The sequence below is a fragment of the Chelonoidis abingdonii genome, chromosome 3, assembly GCF_003597395.2.
Source record: "Chelonoidis abingdonii isolate Lonesome George chromosome 3, CheloAbing_2.0, whole genome shotgun sequence".
In the NCBI taxonomy this organism is placed as follows: Eukaryota; Metazoa; Chordata; order Testudines; family Testudinidae; genus Chelonoidis; species Chelonoidis abingdonii.
In genome coordinates, this window is record NC_133771.1 from 79,866,447 (window position 1) to 79,880,618 (window position 14,172).

General features: G+C 44.4%; 1 protein-coding gene across 4 annotated transcripts in view; it reads right to left on the reverse strand.

Moving 5' to 3' along the window:
- ASCC3 (activating signal cointegrator 1 complex subunit 3) overlaps window positions 1-14,172 on the reverse strand; it is a 544,393-nt gene that overhangs the window by 219,408 nt on the left and 310,813 nt on the right. For all 4 annotated transcript variants that reach the window (XR_012655518.1, XM_075063855.1, XM_075063856.1 and 1 more), the window contains exon 14: window positions 1,136-1,270. Coding sequence is in view for 3 of the 4 variants with exons in the window: in XM_075063855.1 (XP_074919956.1) it covers window positions 1,136-1,270 (135 nt within the window). In the remaining variant the exon portion in view is untranslated. The remainder of the gene's footprint in view (window positions 1-1,135; window positions 1,271-14,172) is intronic.

Genomic DNA, 14,172 nt, shown 5'->3' on the forward strand with positions numbered 1-14,172 from the left:
CCATGGTTCTTTAATCCATTCACTGGTCTCCCTTTAACTGCACTGGTCAACAATAGTGGTGGTGGTGAAGTCTGAAGTTACCTGGTGTTTATAATATACATTAAATTCCAAAAGGATATGCCTTCATTAGGAAACAGTTCAATATAACATAGGCCACAAGGGTTTCAATATCACTCTACTGATGCCAGATTGTATGGGACATTTATATTAAATAAACTTTTATTGTGGAAGTATTACCTAGCATTGTTGTCCTAGTTTTAACTAAAAGTAAACCTTAAATAGCAGTCTATCTGAAGCCAAAATATATTAATGAGCTAATCATTTCAACTTCACATATTCAAAAAGATAAGCATTTAGGAAATGTAAAAAACACTTCTTTAAAAACAATCTGAAATACTGTTTTAACAACAACCTAGATTAAACTGAGATTATGACAAAAGTGATGATGCATTTGCCATTTTTAGAGAAGTGCAATCAACACAGAATAAATAACCACAGGATAATATAACACATATGTCATTGTTGAACTCTTCAAATGCAACTATACTTAAGAAAAAACATGTCAAATGAAGACAATATAAATCTGTAAAATGAGCTCTCTTGAAAATCTCACCTGTGCTACAGAAAACAAGCATCTGTTAGCTCAAGCTGTCTCAAATTTGAAAATAAAAATTTTATAATTATGTAGATTCTTATATTAAAATCACTTACTATTATCAGAAAATATATTCCACATATACAGTATATGAACACACAGACCTCAACAGACCTGGCATCCAAACAAACAACATGCAAAAAGTATGCAAATACAACACTATCTGAAATGGAGAGCACTGACGTCACAGCTAACTCTGCAAGGCATTATGCCAGGAAACACCAAAATAGCATGCTAAGATAAATTATTACACCTTACATTTCACTCTGATGGCAAACATATTTGTGCTCTGGTGAACTGCAAATGGAGTAACATCCCTTGATACTGAAAGCCTGCTGTGCTAGACTCCTGAAACTAAATTTATCCAAGTCTATAGCTAGAAAAATCTGACTACTGGGTTAGAGGAAGTCTCTCAGGTTGCTGAGTCCCAGACAATCAGAGCTTTAAAGATTATCAGCCACAAATTAATGTATCACTTACTTGCTTTTCAGCTTGTCCATAATCAGGTCCTTGGGTTGGCAAAAAGTAGCAAATATGACCATTGTTTTTTGCTTTCTCTCGAAGAGCCATGGCAGTTCGTACAGTGGAATTTCTAGCATGAACAAACACCATCACCTTAGGATAAAAAGAAAGAGTTGTTGATAAATAACAAAAGGCTTAATAAAATAATGAAACTCTCTGTGTGGTAATGGAGTTATTTCTGCTGAAATAACTGCATCTCTATTTTACTGAGTAATACAAAAAGATTAGAAATGCTTCATCCCATATACTTGTACAAAATCATTTAAATTTCTACTAACCCTTCTTTGTTAGCCTGCAAAAATATCAAAACAATTTCAAACAGCAACCATGTGCAATATTTACCTATTTTAAGCAGCATATCTCAAAAACAGAGAGGAAGGGTTTCTCTGAAAGTTTAAGAGGGAGATGAGAGTTTAGATGCCCAACTCCTATTGACTTCCAATGTAGACTGGGTGCTTAACAGTTCTTTATACTTTTGAAAACCTCCTCCTCAACGGTTATATGTAGCAAAAAAAAAATTCTAATTTCTAGAGCAAATCCTGATGTCTACTAAAGGCTGCTTTGCATTGGACAAAACAGCCTTACAAGTAGCCTTAACTCGCTACCTGAGCACAGACTTCGAGTAGTAGAGGAATCCCAAGTGACAAGAGAAGCTTTGAACACCTTTCAACATAGAAAGATCTCTTGTGAGGAAATTGAGTAGCCAAAATGCTGCCTATACTTCAGGGTCAACTGCTGCCAGAACAGTCCTTTGGAAGCTTTTGCTGCAGTGCCATCACAATTTAGAATATCTTTCAGATTCTAGATCTGTGAAATGCATTTTCTGCATATTTTGTATTAAACTACTAAATAAACTGGTAAATTAATGGCAATTTCTTTACTATAATTTCAAGAGAGATACACAAACATCTATATTCAGATAACAGCAAATTTAAAATTTTAAGCATCCTATCACGAAATTCTAAATTAAGAGAAATATGGAAACATAATGGGCGTACACATTTCATCATTATGCCTAAGGAAAGTGACCTCAATAGGCAGAAAAGAACATATACAACATTCTTACAAAAGAACTGAACTATCTTCTATAACTTTAAATATAGGCATGCAGGATTTTGTACAACCATATGTATGTTGTGTGTTCATGTAATGAAAGATTACCTGTTGTAATGCATATATAAATGGTGACAAATCAAGAAAACTGCTGTGCAATCCTAGATTTTGATTAAAATTTCAATTTCTTCCCCCATGAATGTAGCTCTTTTGTATTTTCGCATTTATTCGTCAACTCAAAAACTGGATGGATTTGTGAAAAATCTGAAAAAATGGTAATTTCCTAACTTTTGGTCAAAAAATCCAAATGAAAAAGGCACGCCTTTGATGGCATCACAAGAAAAATACAAGAGCAGAAGTTCATAGATACAATGCTTCATCCAGGCATATTGAGAATTTAACTAGAAAATAATTTTCAATTACTTTGTAACAACATATAAAGCATGGCATTTCATCAAGACCTCAGCAGAACATCCAACAGCTAAGTAAGGCTGATATCTAAAATAAGATTATTCAAAGATGAATCTAAAATTCAAATCAGCAAATATTTGCTAATTAATGGCTGCAGATGGAACCAACTGTTGTGTGAAAAGTGACAATGAAAAAAAGCAGTTGACTGAGGGCATTAAAAATTCTGAAATCACAAGTTAAGGTTCATGTTACTGGGTTTGCTGTTGCAATATTTGGGGTAGAAATGGAGTGGTAAAAAAGAAAGGTTTATATGCTTTGTTATAAAACAAGAGAAAAAGTTACTTTAACATCAATTAGGAAGTCATCCAGATCTTGTAGAATCCATAAGAGATGCTAATCCAATATATATATATATATGTTATGACTACAGCAGGGATAAGATAATACAATATTGTACATTCTTAACCTTGAATATTAGATGAGTGGATAACATTGCTAAAAGGCTGAAGACATCAACATATATATCTTTACAAAAACAACTCAGGTAATATATACAAAAGATACATTAGGTAGAAGAGGGGCATTTTAAAATGAAGCAAAATTAGTGTGAGAATATATAATGCTACAAGACAGTTGAGTAACCTTACTTATCAATATGCAAATTCCAAACTTGCAACAACAACTAGAAAGACGTATGTTTCATAGTTTCACAGAGTTTAAGGCCAGAAGGGACCATTCGTTCATCTAGTCTGACCTCTTGTATATCACAGACCATTAAACTCTATACTGAGTTTATACCTTTGAAATCCTCCCCATCAACTGTTATATGTTATCCCCATGAAGATAGGGAATGAACAGGAGAATTAATAGATTCATAGATTCCAAGGCCAAACGGGGCCACCCTGACCGTTCAGCTGAACCTCCTCATCCATCTCACACACACACACAGGCTGCAGAAGTTTGCCCAGAGCCTAGATTTAAGTATGTTTTAATGATTTAATCTCATTTTATAGACTCCAAGTGATGGTGAGTCCACCACCATATGCTGTTCCAGTGTTTAGTTACCTTCACAGCTGCAAAACTACATCTTATTTCAAGGTTGAATTCCTCTAAGTTCAACTTTTTGGCCATGGGATCTAGTTATACCTTTGCCAGCAAGGCTGAAACCTCTCCACTGTCAGTTATCTTATGCCTGTGTAAGGACCCATACACAGTGATCAAGTCAACTTGCAATCTTTTGTTCAATAAGCTGAATAACTTGAGCTCCTTAAGCCACCTCACATTGTAAGGCTTGTTTTCTAGCCCCTGAACCAATTTTGTAGCCTCTGAACCCTAATATTTCCATGTTCTTCTTGAACTGTGGACACCAGACCTGGAATCATTATTTTAATAGCTGTCTTACCATTACTGCATATAGAGGCAAGATCAAGTCCCTACTTCTTCTAGATGGTCCACTTTTTATATATTCAAGGATTGCATAAGCCTTTTTAACCATGGCATTGCAGAGAAAGCTCATGTGACATGATTATTTATGATGATCTCCAAATCCCTGCTTTTCAAGATGGTACCTAATAGTATGAGGAATACTCAATAATGTACCCATCTATATGGCAAACTCATGGGCTCCAAATGTACAAAATGAACAGATTTGTGAAAAAATTCAATTGATGTGCTCCAAACACGTTGAAAAAAGTTATATGGGGAAGAGACTAACTTCTTCTGAGTCTCAAACAGATTGTTCTGAAAAAAATCCAAACATCTCCCTCAAACAGCTAAATAATTAAAAATCACATCTCTCCTCTCAAAATACTAGTGAACTGATAGCTACAGTATAAAATCCAAAGCAAAAATATCTTCATACTACTCAACACAGTATACAATTACTTTTTACAGTTTGAAGTTTATTTTGTGTTATACTCAGTAGATCAAATACTAGAAAAACAGTATTGTACCTATGTACTTTTAGACTATTCTTCCTTGATGCTGATGATATTGCTTTCTTTTGCTCACTGTATTACCTCCTTTACTTGGAGAAAGAATGTTTCAATTGCCCTTGAAAATAAGGAGATTAAGTTTAACTTGATTCTTTGAGAACAACTTTCATCCTAATTCTTTAAGACCAAACCTCAAAACATTATTCATGTCTCTTGAAGGAGTATTATTATTAAAGATTTATTCAACACTATATGTGTTGAAATACACAGTCCTTGTCTCAAAGAGTTTACAATTTAAGAATGGACAAGTGAAGTCAGACCATAGGATCGATAAGGGGATGGGATAGCATGCATAACATTTTGGTTGGTCATGCATGCTTCATGATGGCAATTATACATTTATTTTAAGTAAGTATTTTGGTTAATTATTTAATGATTACATAATAATCCTTTATAGCTTTATGGCTCTTGCAATTATACCCTTTCATTTAATTACAAACATTCTTTGGTGTGGTAAATGCCATTGATGGCCACACACCAATTTTCTGTTGTTTACATGCCACATAATGGCATAATCTTATTTAAATTTCTCCAAAATCAGAGACATGCAGAGCTGTAAGGGAGAGAAGATCATGACCCTAAATCTTCATTAATCATTTCAGTTTGACTTGTCAATTAACCATTTTGTGATTTATTTTCTAGAACAGCCTGGATGAACCTAAGTTAGAAGTTAAAATGATCTCTCTGCACATTAAGCAGATCTCTCTGGTTTGTTGGGAAAGGTGTGTGCCATTTTAAAGACTGGAGAGCCAGGGAGTGATTTTCTGCTGCAGCTGCAGACCAGGTCAGCATGGGGATGCTGACCCATCCCCACTTCCAGGTGACTAGAAGAGAGGGAGGACTAGGTAGGTCTATGCCAAGGCAGGAAAAGCTCTTTTTCACCTGGACTAGACAGAGCAGCACCCATCCTCCTACCCATTGAAGTGGCGAAACAGCAGGTTTTGTCAGGCTCCACTGTGGACACTGTGCTAGTTGCTCCTTAATCAGGGGGCTGGAAAGCAGTTTTTCCCTCATTGCCAGATTGGCCAAAGGGAAGTCTCCCCCCACCACCTTCCCCACAGTGGAATTTTTTTTGGGGGGAGGATTAATTGACGAGCAGAAAAAGAGTTCTTATGACTGATAAGGCAGGGGCCAAAGGCCCTCCCGCCCCGCATTTGAGGGCAGGGGGTGGTAAGGTCCCAGCAGCAGGTTGGCTCGGGACCAGGATGGTTGATGAGGAAGACTCGTGGAAGCCCCCCAGGTACATATTGAAATGGTTATGAATTACCTTCACTGTACACTTTTACTTGCTCAGTATTCCCAAGCATTTAAGAACAAAGTTGTGACCTTCTGTCCCTCCAGCATAGCTGGACAACAATTTCCTTTTATTAAAAGATCCATTTCCTACATTCCCTCACCACTCCCACCACAAACACTAAGCTCTCATATCATAGGCTTGTGTGTTGACAGGCTTCACTTAAGACACTGCAATGTTTTGAACATCTAAAAATTACTTGATTTTCCTTATTTAAAAGAAGCAATATCAACATTTGAATCTACACAATGAAACAACCCAATTTCATCTGACAAAAATACCTGCAAATAATCTCGATAAGATAGCACTGAAGACTGAGTAGTGCAAGTGAAGTAGGTATAATGCCTTAATTCAGGAGAGGAACCGTAGCTTCAAACCAGGTAATTTTTTTTTCGGGGGTGGGGGAGGAGGGAGGGGAGAAGGAAAGCTTTAAAATTAAAAGAAAATATAACAGTATTTGACATTTTCATGTTGGTTGCTTAAGTGTCACAGATGCTTTAGCTATATTTCTGTTTTATGATTTAACCACCAAATGGGTTTGTTCACTAGTTTTACATACAATTTATCTGTTTCAGACTCAATTTTAATGTTCATTCTTGCAGCAAATTAAGAATGGCCTATTTCTAGCTCAAAACCAAAAAAGGTTGTGTTCCACATGACATTTATATAGCATTAGAATTTATTTATTTGACATGTATTAAAATAAATATTTCTGCATATTTTGGCATGATATTGATAAACAAATGGTTTGTTCTTCTCATCTTTAGTAAACTCATAATCCAATAACCAGACCCCGTAATTGACCAGGACCTGCCATTTGTGCTAGTTTTAATAAAATAAGAAGAGAGAGGGGTCTTAGGAAGCAAAAACTACACAAAACACACTTTCCCAAATATGATTTGCGTATAAAACTGTGGTAAGCTTCACACACCAAAGCAACAGCAGGAAATCAAGTTGGATGTAGCCAAAAGCCAAACAAATAAGTGAGGGATGACGCAGAACTAGGGGACCTGGTACACCATGGCCTTTGTTGTTTACAAGTTCTTTTAGTATTTAATTATTTAAAAATAGGACACACACACAAACACACATTCTTCAGTGTATTTTAAAGAACTGACATGTTTGCTTAATTTGGGAAAATGTTTTATCCTCTTTCCATTATTTTCTTAGTCATTTTATGTTCATGAATAAATAGGTAAGACTTGAAGACTGGTATGATCTTTCCTGTAGCACATCTGTTTAAACTAAAGAAAATACTTTGATAAATTATACTCTCTAGCCTCAAGTGAAAGTACAGTTACTGAGCAGGTCAGAGTAGACTGCTCAGTTACTAGCAGGCTTAGTTTTATGAGCAAATCTAAGCATAAAAATTAACCTGAAGCCGAAAAGAGTTAAAATAGGAATGAAAGACACATGACCTCAATGTGTGTTTTAGCTTCATCTACTCTAATTGTACTAAAGTGAAAGTTCCATCCACCCTCAAACTTAAGCGGTGGGTGTAGTGTAAAAATATAGATGGTAAAATAAGAGTAGACAAAAACTGATCATATATGCTAATTGATTGAAAATTGAAAATTAGCAAGAGTCAAATTACCACTGACCAGCACACCCAATATGTGCAAGATCATTTGTAATAAAACATGGCAGCTGACAGCAATCAAATAAAAATATTAAAAAAACTCAAAAAACATTGCACTATGACCTAACGTACAAACATTTGTCTATTACTGCAATCTCTGCATAAGGTATGAGAGGAAGCTGGAAAAAATACAGCAGTATATGCCAAAAGGAGAAAATTCTCTTATATCCACAAAAAAAGGGTTACCCACCTTTTAGTAACTGTTGTTCTTCGAGATGTGTTGTTCATGTCCATTCAAAGTAGGTGTGCGCGTGCCGTGTGCACGCCAGCCGGAAGATTTTCCCCTAGCAGCGTTCGTAGGGTCGGTCCAGGCGCCCCCTGGAGTGGCTCCACCACAGCGCCCTATAAAGGGGCCCGCCGACTCTCCACCCCCTCAGTTCCTTCTTAACGGCACTCTGACAGAGGGGCAGGAGGGTGGGTGTTGGAATGGACATGAACAACACATCTCGAAGAATAACAGTTACTAAAAGGTGGGTAACCATTTTTTCTTCTTCAAGTGGTTGTTCATGTCCATTCAAAGTAGGTGACTCAAAAGCCTGACCTTAGGAGGTGGGGTCGGAGATCACTGCTGACTGGAGAACTGCATGCCCGAATGCTGCGTCATCCCTCGCCTGGTGCGTGATGGCATAGTGAGATGAGAACGTGTGGATGGAGGACCATGTGGCCGCTCTACAAATCTCCTGAGTTGGAACCTGAGCCAGGAAAGCCGCAGACGAGGCCTGCGCCCTAGTGGAGTGGGCCATGACCGGAGGGACAGGAGTCTTAGCTACGCGGTAGCATTCCCGGATGCAGGTCGCGATCCACGAAGAGATTCGCTGAGAGGAGACCGGGAGCCCCTTCATCCTTTCTGCCAGTGCGACGAAGAGCTGGGTCGAGCGTCTGAACGACTTGGCACGCTCTATGTAAAAAGCCAAGGCCCTGCGGACATCCAGGGAGTGTAGCCTCCGCTCTTCGCTGGAGGCATGTGGTTTCGGATAAAACACCGGGAGAAAGATATCTTGGCCCATGTGGAACTGTGAAATAACCTTCGGTAGGAAAGCTGGATGAGGTCTAAGTTGGACCTTGTCCTTGTTGAAGACCATGTATGGGGACTCAGAAGGCAACACTCGAAGCTCTGACACTTGTCAGGCCGAGGTGATCGCCACCAGGAAGGCGGTCTTGTATGACAGGTACAGCAGGGGGCATGAAGCCAGAGATTCGAAGGGAAGCCCCGAGAGGATGGAGAGGACCAGATTCAGGTCCCAAGCAGGGGTCAGCTGACGCACATGCGGGAACAGCCTGTCCATACCTTTGAGGAAACGCCCAACCAGTGGGTTCGCAAACACCGAGGCACCCCCCTCTCCCGAATGAAAAGCGAAAATGGCCGCCAAGTGAACACACATGGATGAAAGGGAGAGGCCTAGTTGTCTCAGGTGAAGCAAATAGTCGAGGACATCAGGAACTGGTACCCCCAGCGGGTCATGACCTCGCTGACCCGACCATATGGAGAAGCGCTTCCATTTGGCCAGATAGCTGGCCCTAGCGGACGGTTTCCTGCTACCTAGCAGCACCTGCCTGACCTGCTGGGAGCACTGCAACTCCACTGGGTTCAGCCATGGAGCATCTAGGCTGTGAGGTGAAGGGACTCGAGGTTCGGATGGTGGAGGGACCCTGGTCCTGCATCATCAGGTCCGGGAGTAGGGGCAGCGTCAGGGGCACCTGAACTGACATGTGCAGGAGTGACGTGAACCAATGCTGGCGCAGCCACACTGGAGCTATCAGGATTACCGTGGCGTGATCCCTGCGAATCTTTAAAAGCACGCTGTGTATCAGGGGGATCATAGGGAAGGCGTAGAGTGGATCGTCCTCCCACGGCTGTAGGAAGGCATCTGACAGAGACCTCTGACTGCGGCCCAGGAGGGACCAAAACCGTCAGCACTTCCTGTTTTTCCTTGAAGCAAACAGGTCTAACTGGGGAAAGCCCCAGAGTTGGAAAATTGAGGGCACCACAGCCCATTGGAGGGACCACTCGTGACCCTGGAACGAGCGGCTGAGGGTGTCCAGCAAACCGTTCTGCTCCCTCGGAAGATACCACTTACCTGACAGCGTTCTATTGTGAACGCAGAAATCCCACAGCACGAGGGCTTCCCTGCAGAGGGGAGAGGAGTTTGTTGATATAAAAAACTGTCACCGTGTTGTCCGAAAGGACTGAAACATACCTGCCAGCCAGTTGAGACTGGAAAGTCAAACATGCCAGGCGGACCACTCTCAGCTCCCTGACACTGATATGCAACTTGAGGTCCTCCAGCAACCACAAGCCGTGCGTCCTGAGGCGTCCCAGGTGTGCTCCCGAACCTCGATCCAAGGCTTTGGCGTGGATGGAGTCCAAAACCGCTCCCATGAACTCTATTCGTTGCATCGGAGACAGGGTGGATTTGGCTTCGTTCAAGAGGAGGCCAAGATCAAGAAAGGTCCGCCTGATGAACAACACCTGGGTCTCTACCTGCTCCTTGGAGCGGCCCTTTATGAGCCAGTCGTCCAGGTAGGGGAACACCTGGATCCCCCACCTGCGCAGGAAGGCTGCCACGACCACCATGCACTTCGTGAAGACCCTGGGAGCAGCTGACAGTCTGAACGAGAGCACCGTGAACTGCAGATGGACGTTGGCCATGACGAACCTGAGGTACCAACGGTGCCGTGAAATTATGGCAATGTGGAAATAGGCGTCCTTTAAGTCGAGGGCGGCACACCAATCTCCTGGATCCAGGGAGGGGATAATAGAGGACAGAGAGATCATGCGGAACTTGAGTTTTCGCACAAACTTGTTCAGCCGCCGCAAGTCTAGGATGGGTCTCAGGATCCCTTTTGCCTTCGGTATTAGGGGCAAAAGTTTCTACTCCTGGTATTTCCTGAGCTCCTGCGGGACTCCCTCTACCGCCTCTGCCTCTGTGAGGGACTTCACTTCTTGAATTAGAAGTTGCTCGTGAGATGGGTCCCTGAAGAGGGACGGGGAGGGGGGTTGGTTGGGCGGAAGGGAGGAGAACCGGATAGAATATCCCCTCTCTACTGTGCGGAGCACCCATCTGTCCAACGTAATTCGGGACCAGGCACGGTAGAAGTGGGACAGACATGACCCAAAGGTAGGGGTGGAAGGATCCAGAGTCTCGATTGGTAGGTCGCCCTCAACTGTACCATCAAATAGGGGGTCTCGGCCCCGATGGTGGTCTCAACTGGCCAGACACCTGGCCAGAGGGGTGGCGCTGGTGATGCCTCCTGCCATTTCTGCCCCGCCTGCCCCCAGCTTCTGGAGAGTCTGTGGCTGGTATGGGCGAGGGGCCGCTTGCTGCCTAAATTGTCTGCGCTGAGTCGCAGGGGTATGCAAGCCCAGTGAGCAAGGCTTGGCCCTTGAGTCCTTTAAGCTATGGAGATGTTTGTCTGTTTTCTCTGAAAATAGCATCTGCCCCTCGAAGGGGAGGTCTTGAATTGTCTGCTGGACCTCACAGGGCAGGCCCGAGACCTGGAGCCAGGCTCCCCGCCGCATAACCAGGCTTGTTGCCAGGGTGCACAAGGCTGAGTCCGCTGCATCTAAGGCGGCCTGGAGGGAGGCTCGAGAGATCAGTTTGCCCTCCTCCACTAGGGCCGAAAACTCTGATCTCGAGTCCTGGGGAAGGAGCTCTGCAAACTTCGATATGGCCGAATACGTGTTGTGGTCATATCGGCTTACTATTGCTTGTTGGTGGGCAATGCGGAGTTGTATTACCCCTGTGGAGTACACTTTTCTACCAAAGACCTCAAGTCTTTTTGCATCCCTGCTCTTCGATGTTGACCCCTGAAACTCTTGATGCTCCTGTTAGTTAGCTGCATCTCCTACCAGGGAGTCCGGGGGAGGGTGGGTGTACAGGTGTTTGCGTCCTTTCGAGGGGACGAAGTAGCGCTGCTCCGTCCTCTTGGCAGTAGAGGCCAATGAGGCTGTTGTTTGCATAGGGTGCGGGACATATCCGCTATAGTCTTTATCAGCGGGAGGGCCACCCTGGAAGGCCCCGAGGGAGCCAGAATGTCCCCTACAGGGTCCGCGTCCACCTCGATTTCCTCCGCTTGGATTGCGAGGCTCTGAGCTGCTCGCCGAAGCAATTGTTGGAGGATTCGAGCGTCCTCTAGGGCTGGTGCCGCAGCCGTGCCCAAGACTGCCTCGTCCGGGGAGGACGACGAGGAGATTACTTGGAGTGGTCCTTCCTCTGGTGCATGCGGCCCGTTGGGGTCCTGCGGAACACGGTATTGAGGTTGCGGTGCCAGTTCCGAGTCTAAATGCGGTACCACGGCCGGTACCGGGGTCGCCAACGAGCGACTTGGCGTATCATGCGGTGCTGGTGGAGCCCGAACTGAAGCCGCTGCCGGTGCCGCTGCCTGGTTAGGGGGTGCAGAACTTGATAATAGCACATCTCTGCCCGGCGACGGTGCCGGTGGGGGAGGCAGCTGCGCCGGGGCTACCGACGTCGAGGACACCGAAGCCGACCGTGATCGAGGACCAAACGCCTGGCCTACCGACTGATGGTAGGCCCAGGGAGTCCAAAACGGCCACTGCGAGGGCAGCTGCCATTGTTGCTGCCACTGCGGGTAACGTTGGTGGCTCACCCCCAAAATCGATCTGCTCTGCGACCAGCTGGAGCGATAGGAGTCTGCCTCTGAGTCTGAGGTCTCCGAGTATGAGGACTTGGGGGGAGCAGCATCTGGTGCTGATGGAGAGCGGTGCGGAGGCGGCGGGGAGCCTCTCATCTGGTCCGGAGCTGCCTTCACAGCGTGGTGTGGGGAGGGAGGCGACAGCATGGCTGACTTGCCTCTAGATTGTAGTGGTGGATGGACCACAGTAGGCAACTCCCTATGATGTGGAGAGGCTGGTGCTGGGAGACCCATTAGGTCTGAGGCGGCCTCTAACGCCTCTGGAGTCCATCGGGGGGCGTATGTCTCCACTGAGGTCCGAGGAATGAGGCTGGTCCGGACTCGACCGCCCTCTCTGCGGTGCGGGAGTCGACAGAACTGCCGAGGGCTGTAGCCCAGCCTGTCCGCTTACACCTGCGGAAGGTGTCGGCCTCAGATCCTGGTGGGGTGACCGATCCCTCACCGGATTCCTTCTCTTGGCGGGCACCGGCGAAGGTGAGCGGTGCCGCACTGAGGCCGACTTCCTATGACTCGACTCTGTCCAGTGCCGGGATTTTGACGACCTGGGCTGGACACTAAGTCCTGATGCCGGTGCCGGGGCACTCTGCATCGAGGACAATGTGCTGGGCCCCGCTTCGGCCGGTTCTGGGTCAGAGGGTGGCCGCAGGGCCGCCTCCATCAGGAGGACTCTAAGTCTTTGAACCCTGTCCTTGAGAGTTTTCAGGCGGAAGCCTCTACAGATAGAGTACCAGTCCTTTTGGTAGCTCTCTCCGAGGCACCTCAAACATGCAGAATGCGGGTCACTCTTGGGCACGAATTTCCCGCAGTCCTTGCAGAGTTTGAACCTGGGCGACCCAGGCATGCCCCGGTGAGCGACGAAGACTTGGTGGGGGGGAACCCCCCAACTACAAAAACTATATACAAAGATCTACCTAACTAACTATAATATAACTGAATACACGGACTAAACAGTAAGGATAGGACACTACCAACTTGCTGTGTAAGAGAAGTTCCAGCTAGCCGTCACCGGCGGTAAGAAGGAACTGAGGGGGTGGAGGGTCGGTGGGACCCTTTATAGGGCGCTGTGGTGGTGCCACTCCAGGGGGCGCCCGGACCAACTCTACGGACGCTGCTAGGGGAAAATCTTCTGGCTGGGGTGCACGTGGCGTGCGCATGCCTACTTTGAATGGACTTGAACAACCACTCGAAGAAGAACATTACAATTACCCCTTTGTGTGAAAACTGGGACCATCAGTCCAAAACACTGAATGTATTTTGACCTGGTTTATCCCTGGGTAGCTGAGAGACTAGATGATGAAGAGCGGAGAACCTCTTGCCCAAATGTGGACCTCACCTCAATTACTTTGATAAAGGAAAGAGGGTACAGGAAAACAGGCTGTTAAGTGAAGATTCCTACTTACTGTTATTTATATAGAACCATAAATGCAGATGGCACTTAACAGGCACTTAAATATACACACTTCAATTCACAGAGTACATGCAAAGTAAAACAATCATTTTTGTTATGGACACTAGAACCATTTACTGTTATACAGTTTGTTGGGTACCAAGGTAAGAGGAACTTTATTAGATTTATTGATTTGATTTCTAGAGTACATGAAATTAGAAGTGACAGATTAAAAAAGTTCTGACTCAAAGACCTTTTAAACCAAGGAGCTGATTCCCCACTGCATGACTCCAATTTTAAACCAGCACAACTCCATTGACTTAAAAAGAATGAATGATGATAAAATCTAGACTCTAATCCTCTCCCAGTGATTACTGCCTTAATTTCCTGTGCACCAATACAGAAGCCAACCCTGAATTCCTATCAGGTTTAAAGTCTTCCAATTCCTGCCAATGACATTCAGTTCTCAGCACCTCTGGCATCAGGGTGCCCATGAGACTGGCCCAGATGTCATTATTCTCATGAGGTGAGGGGAAGAATTACCCTTGTCTGCCAAACTCT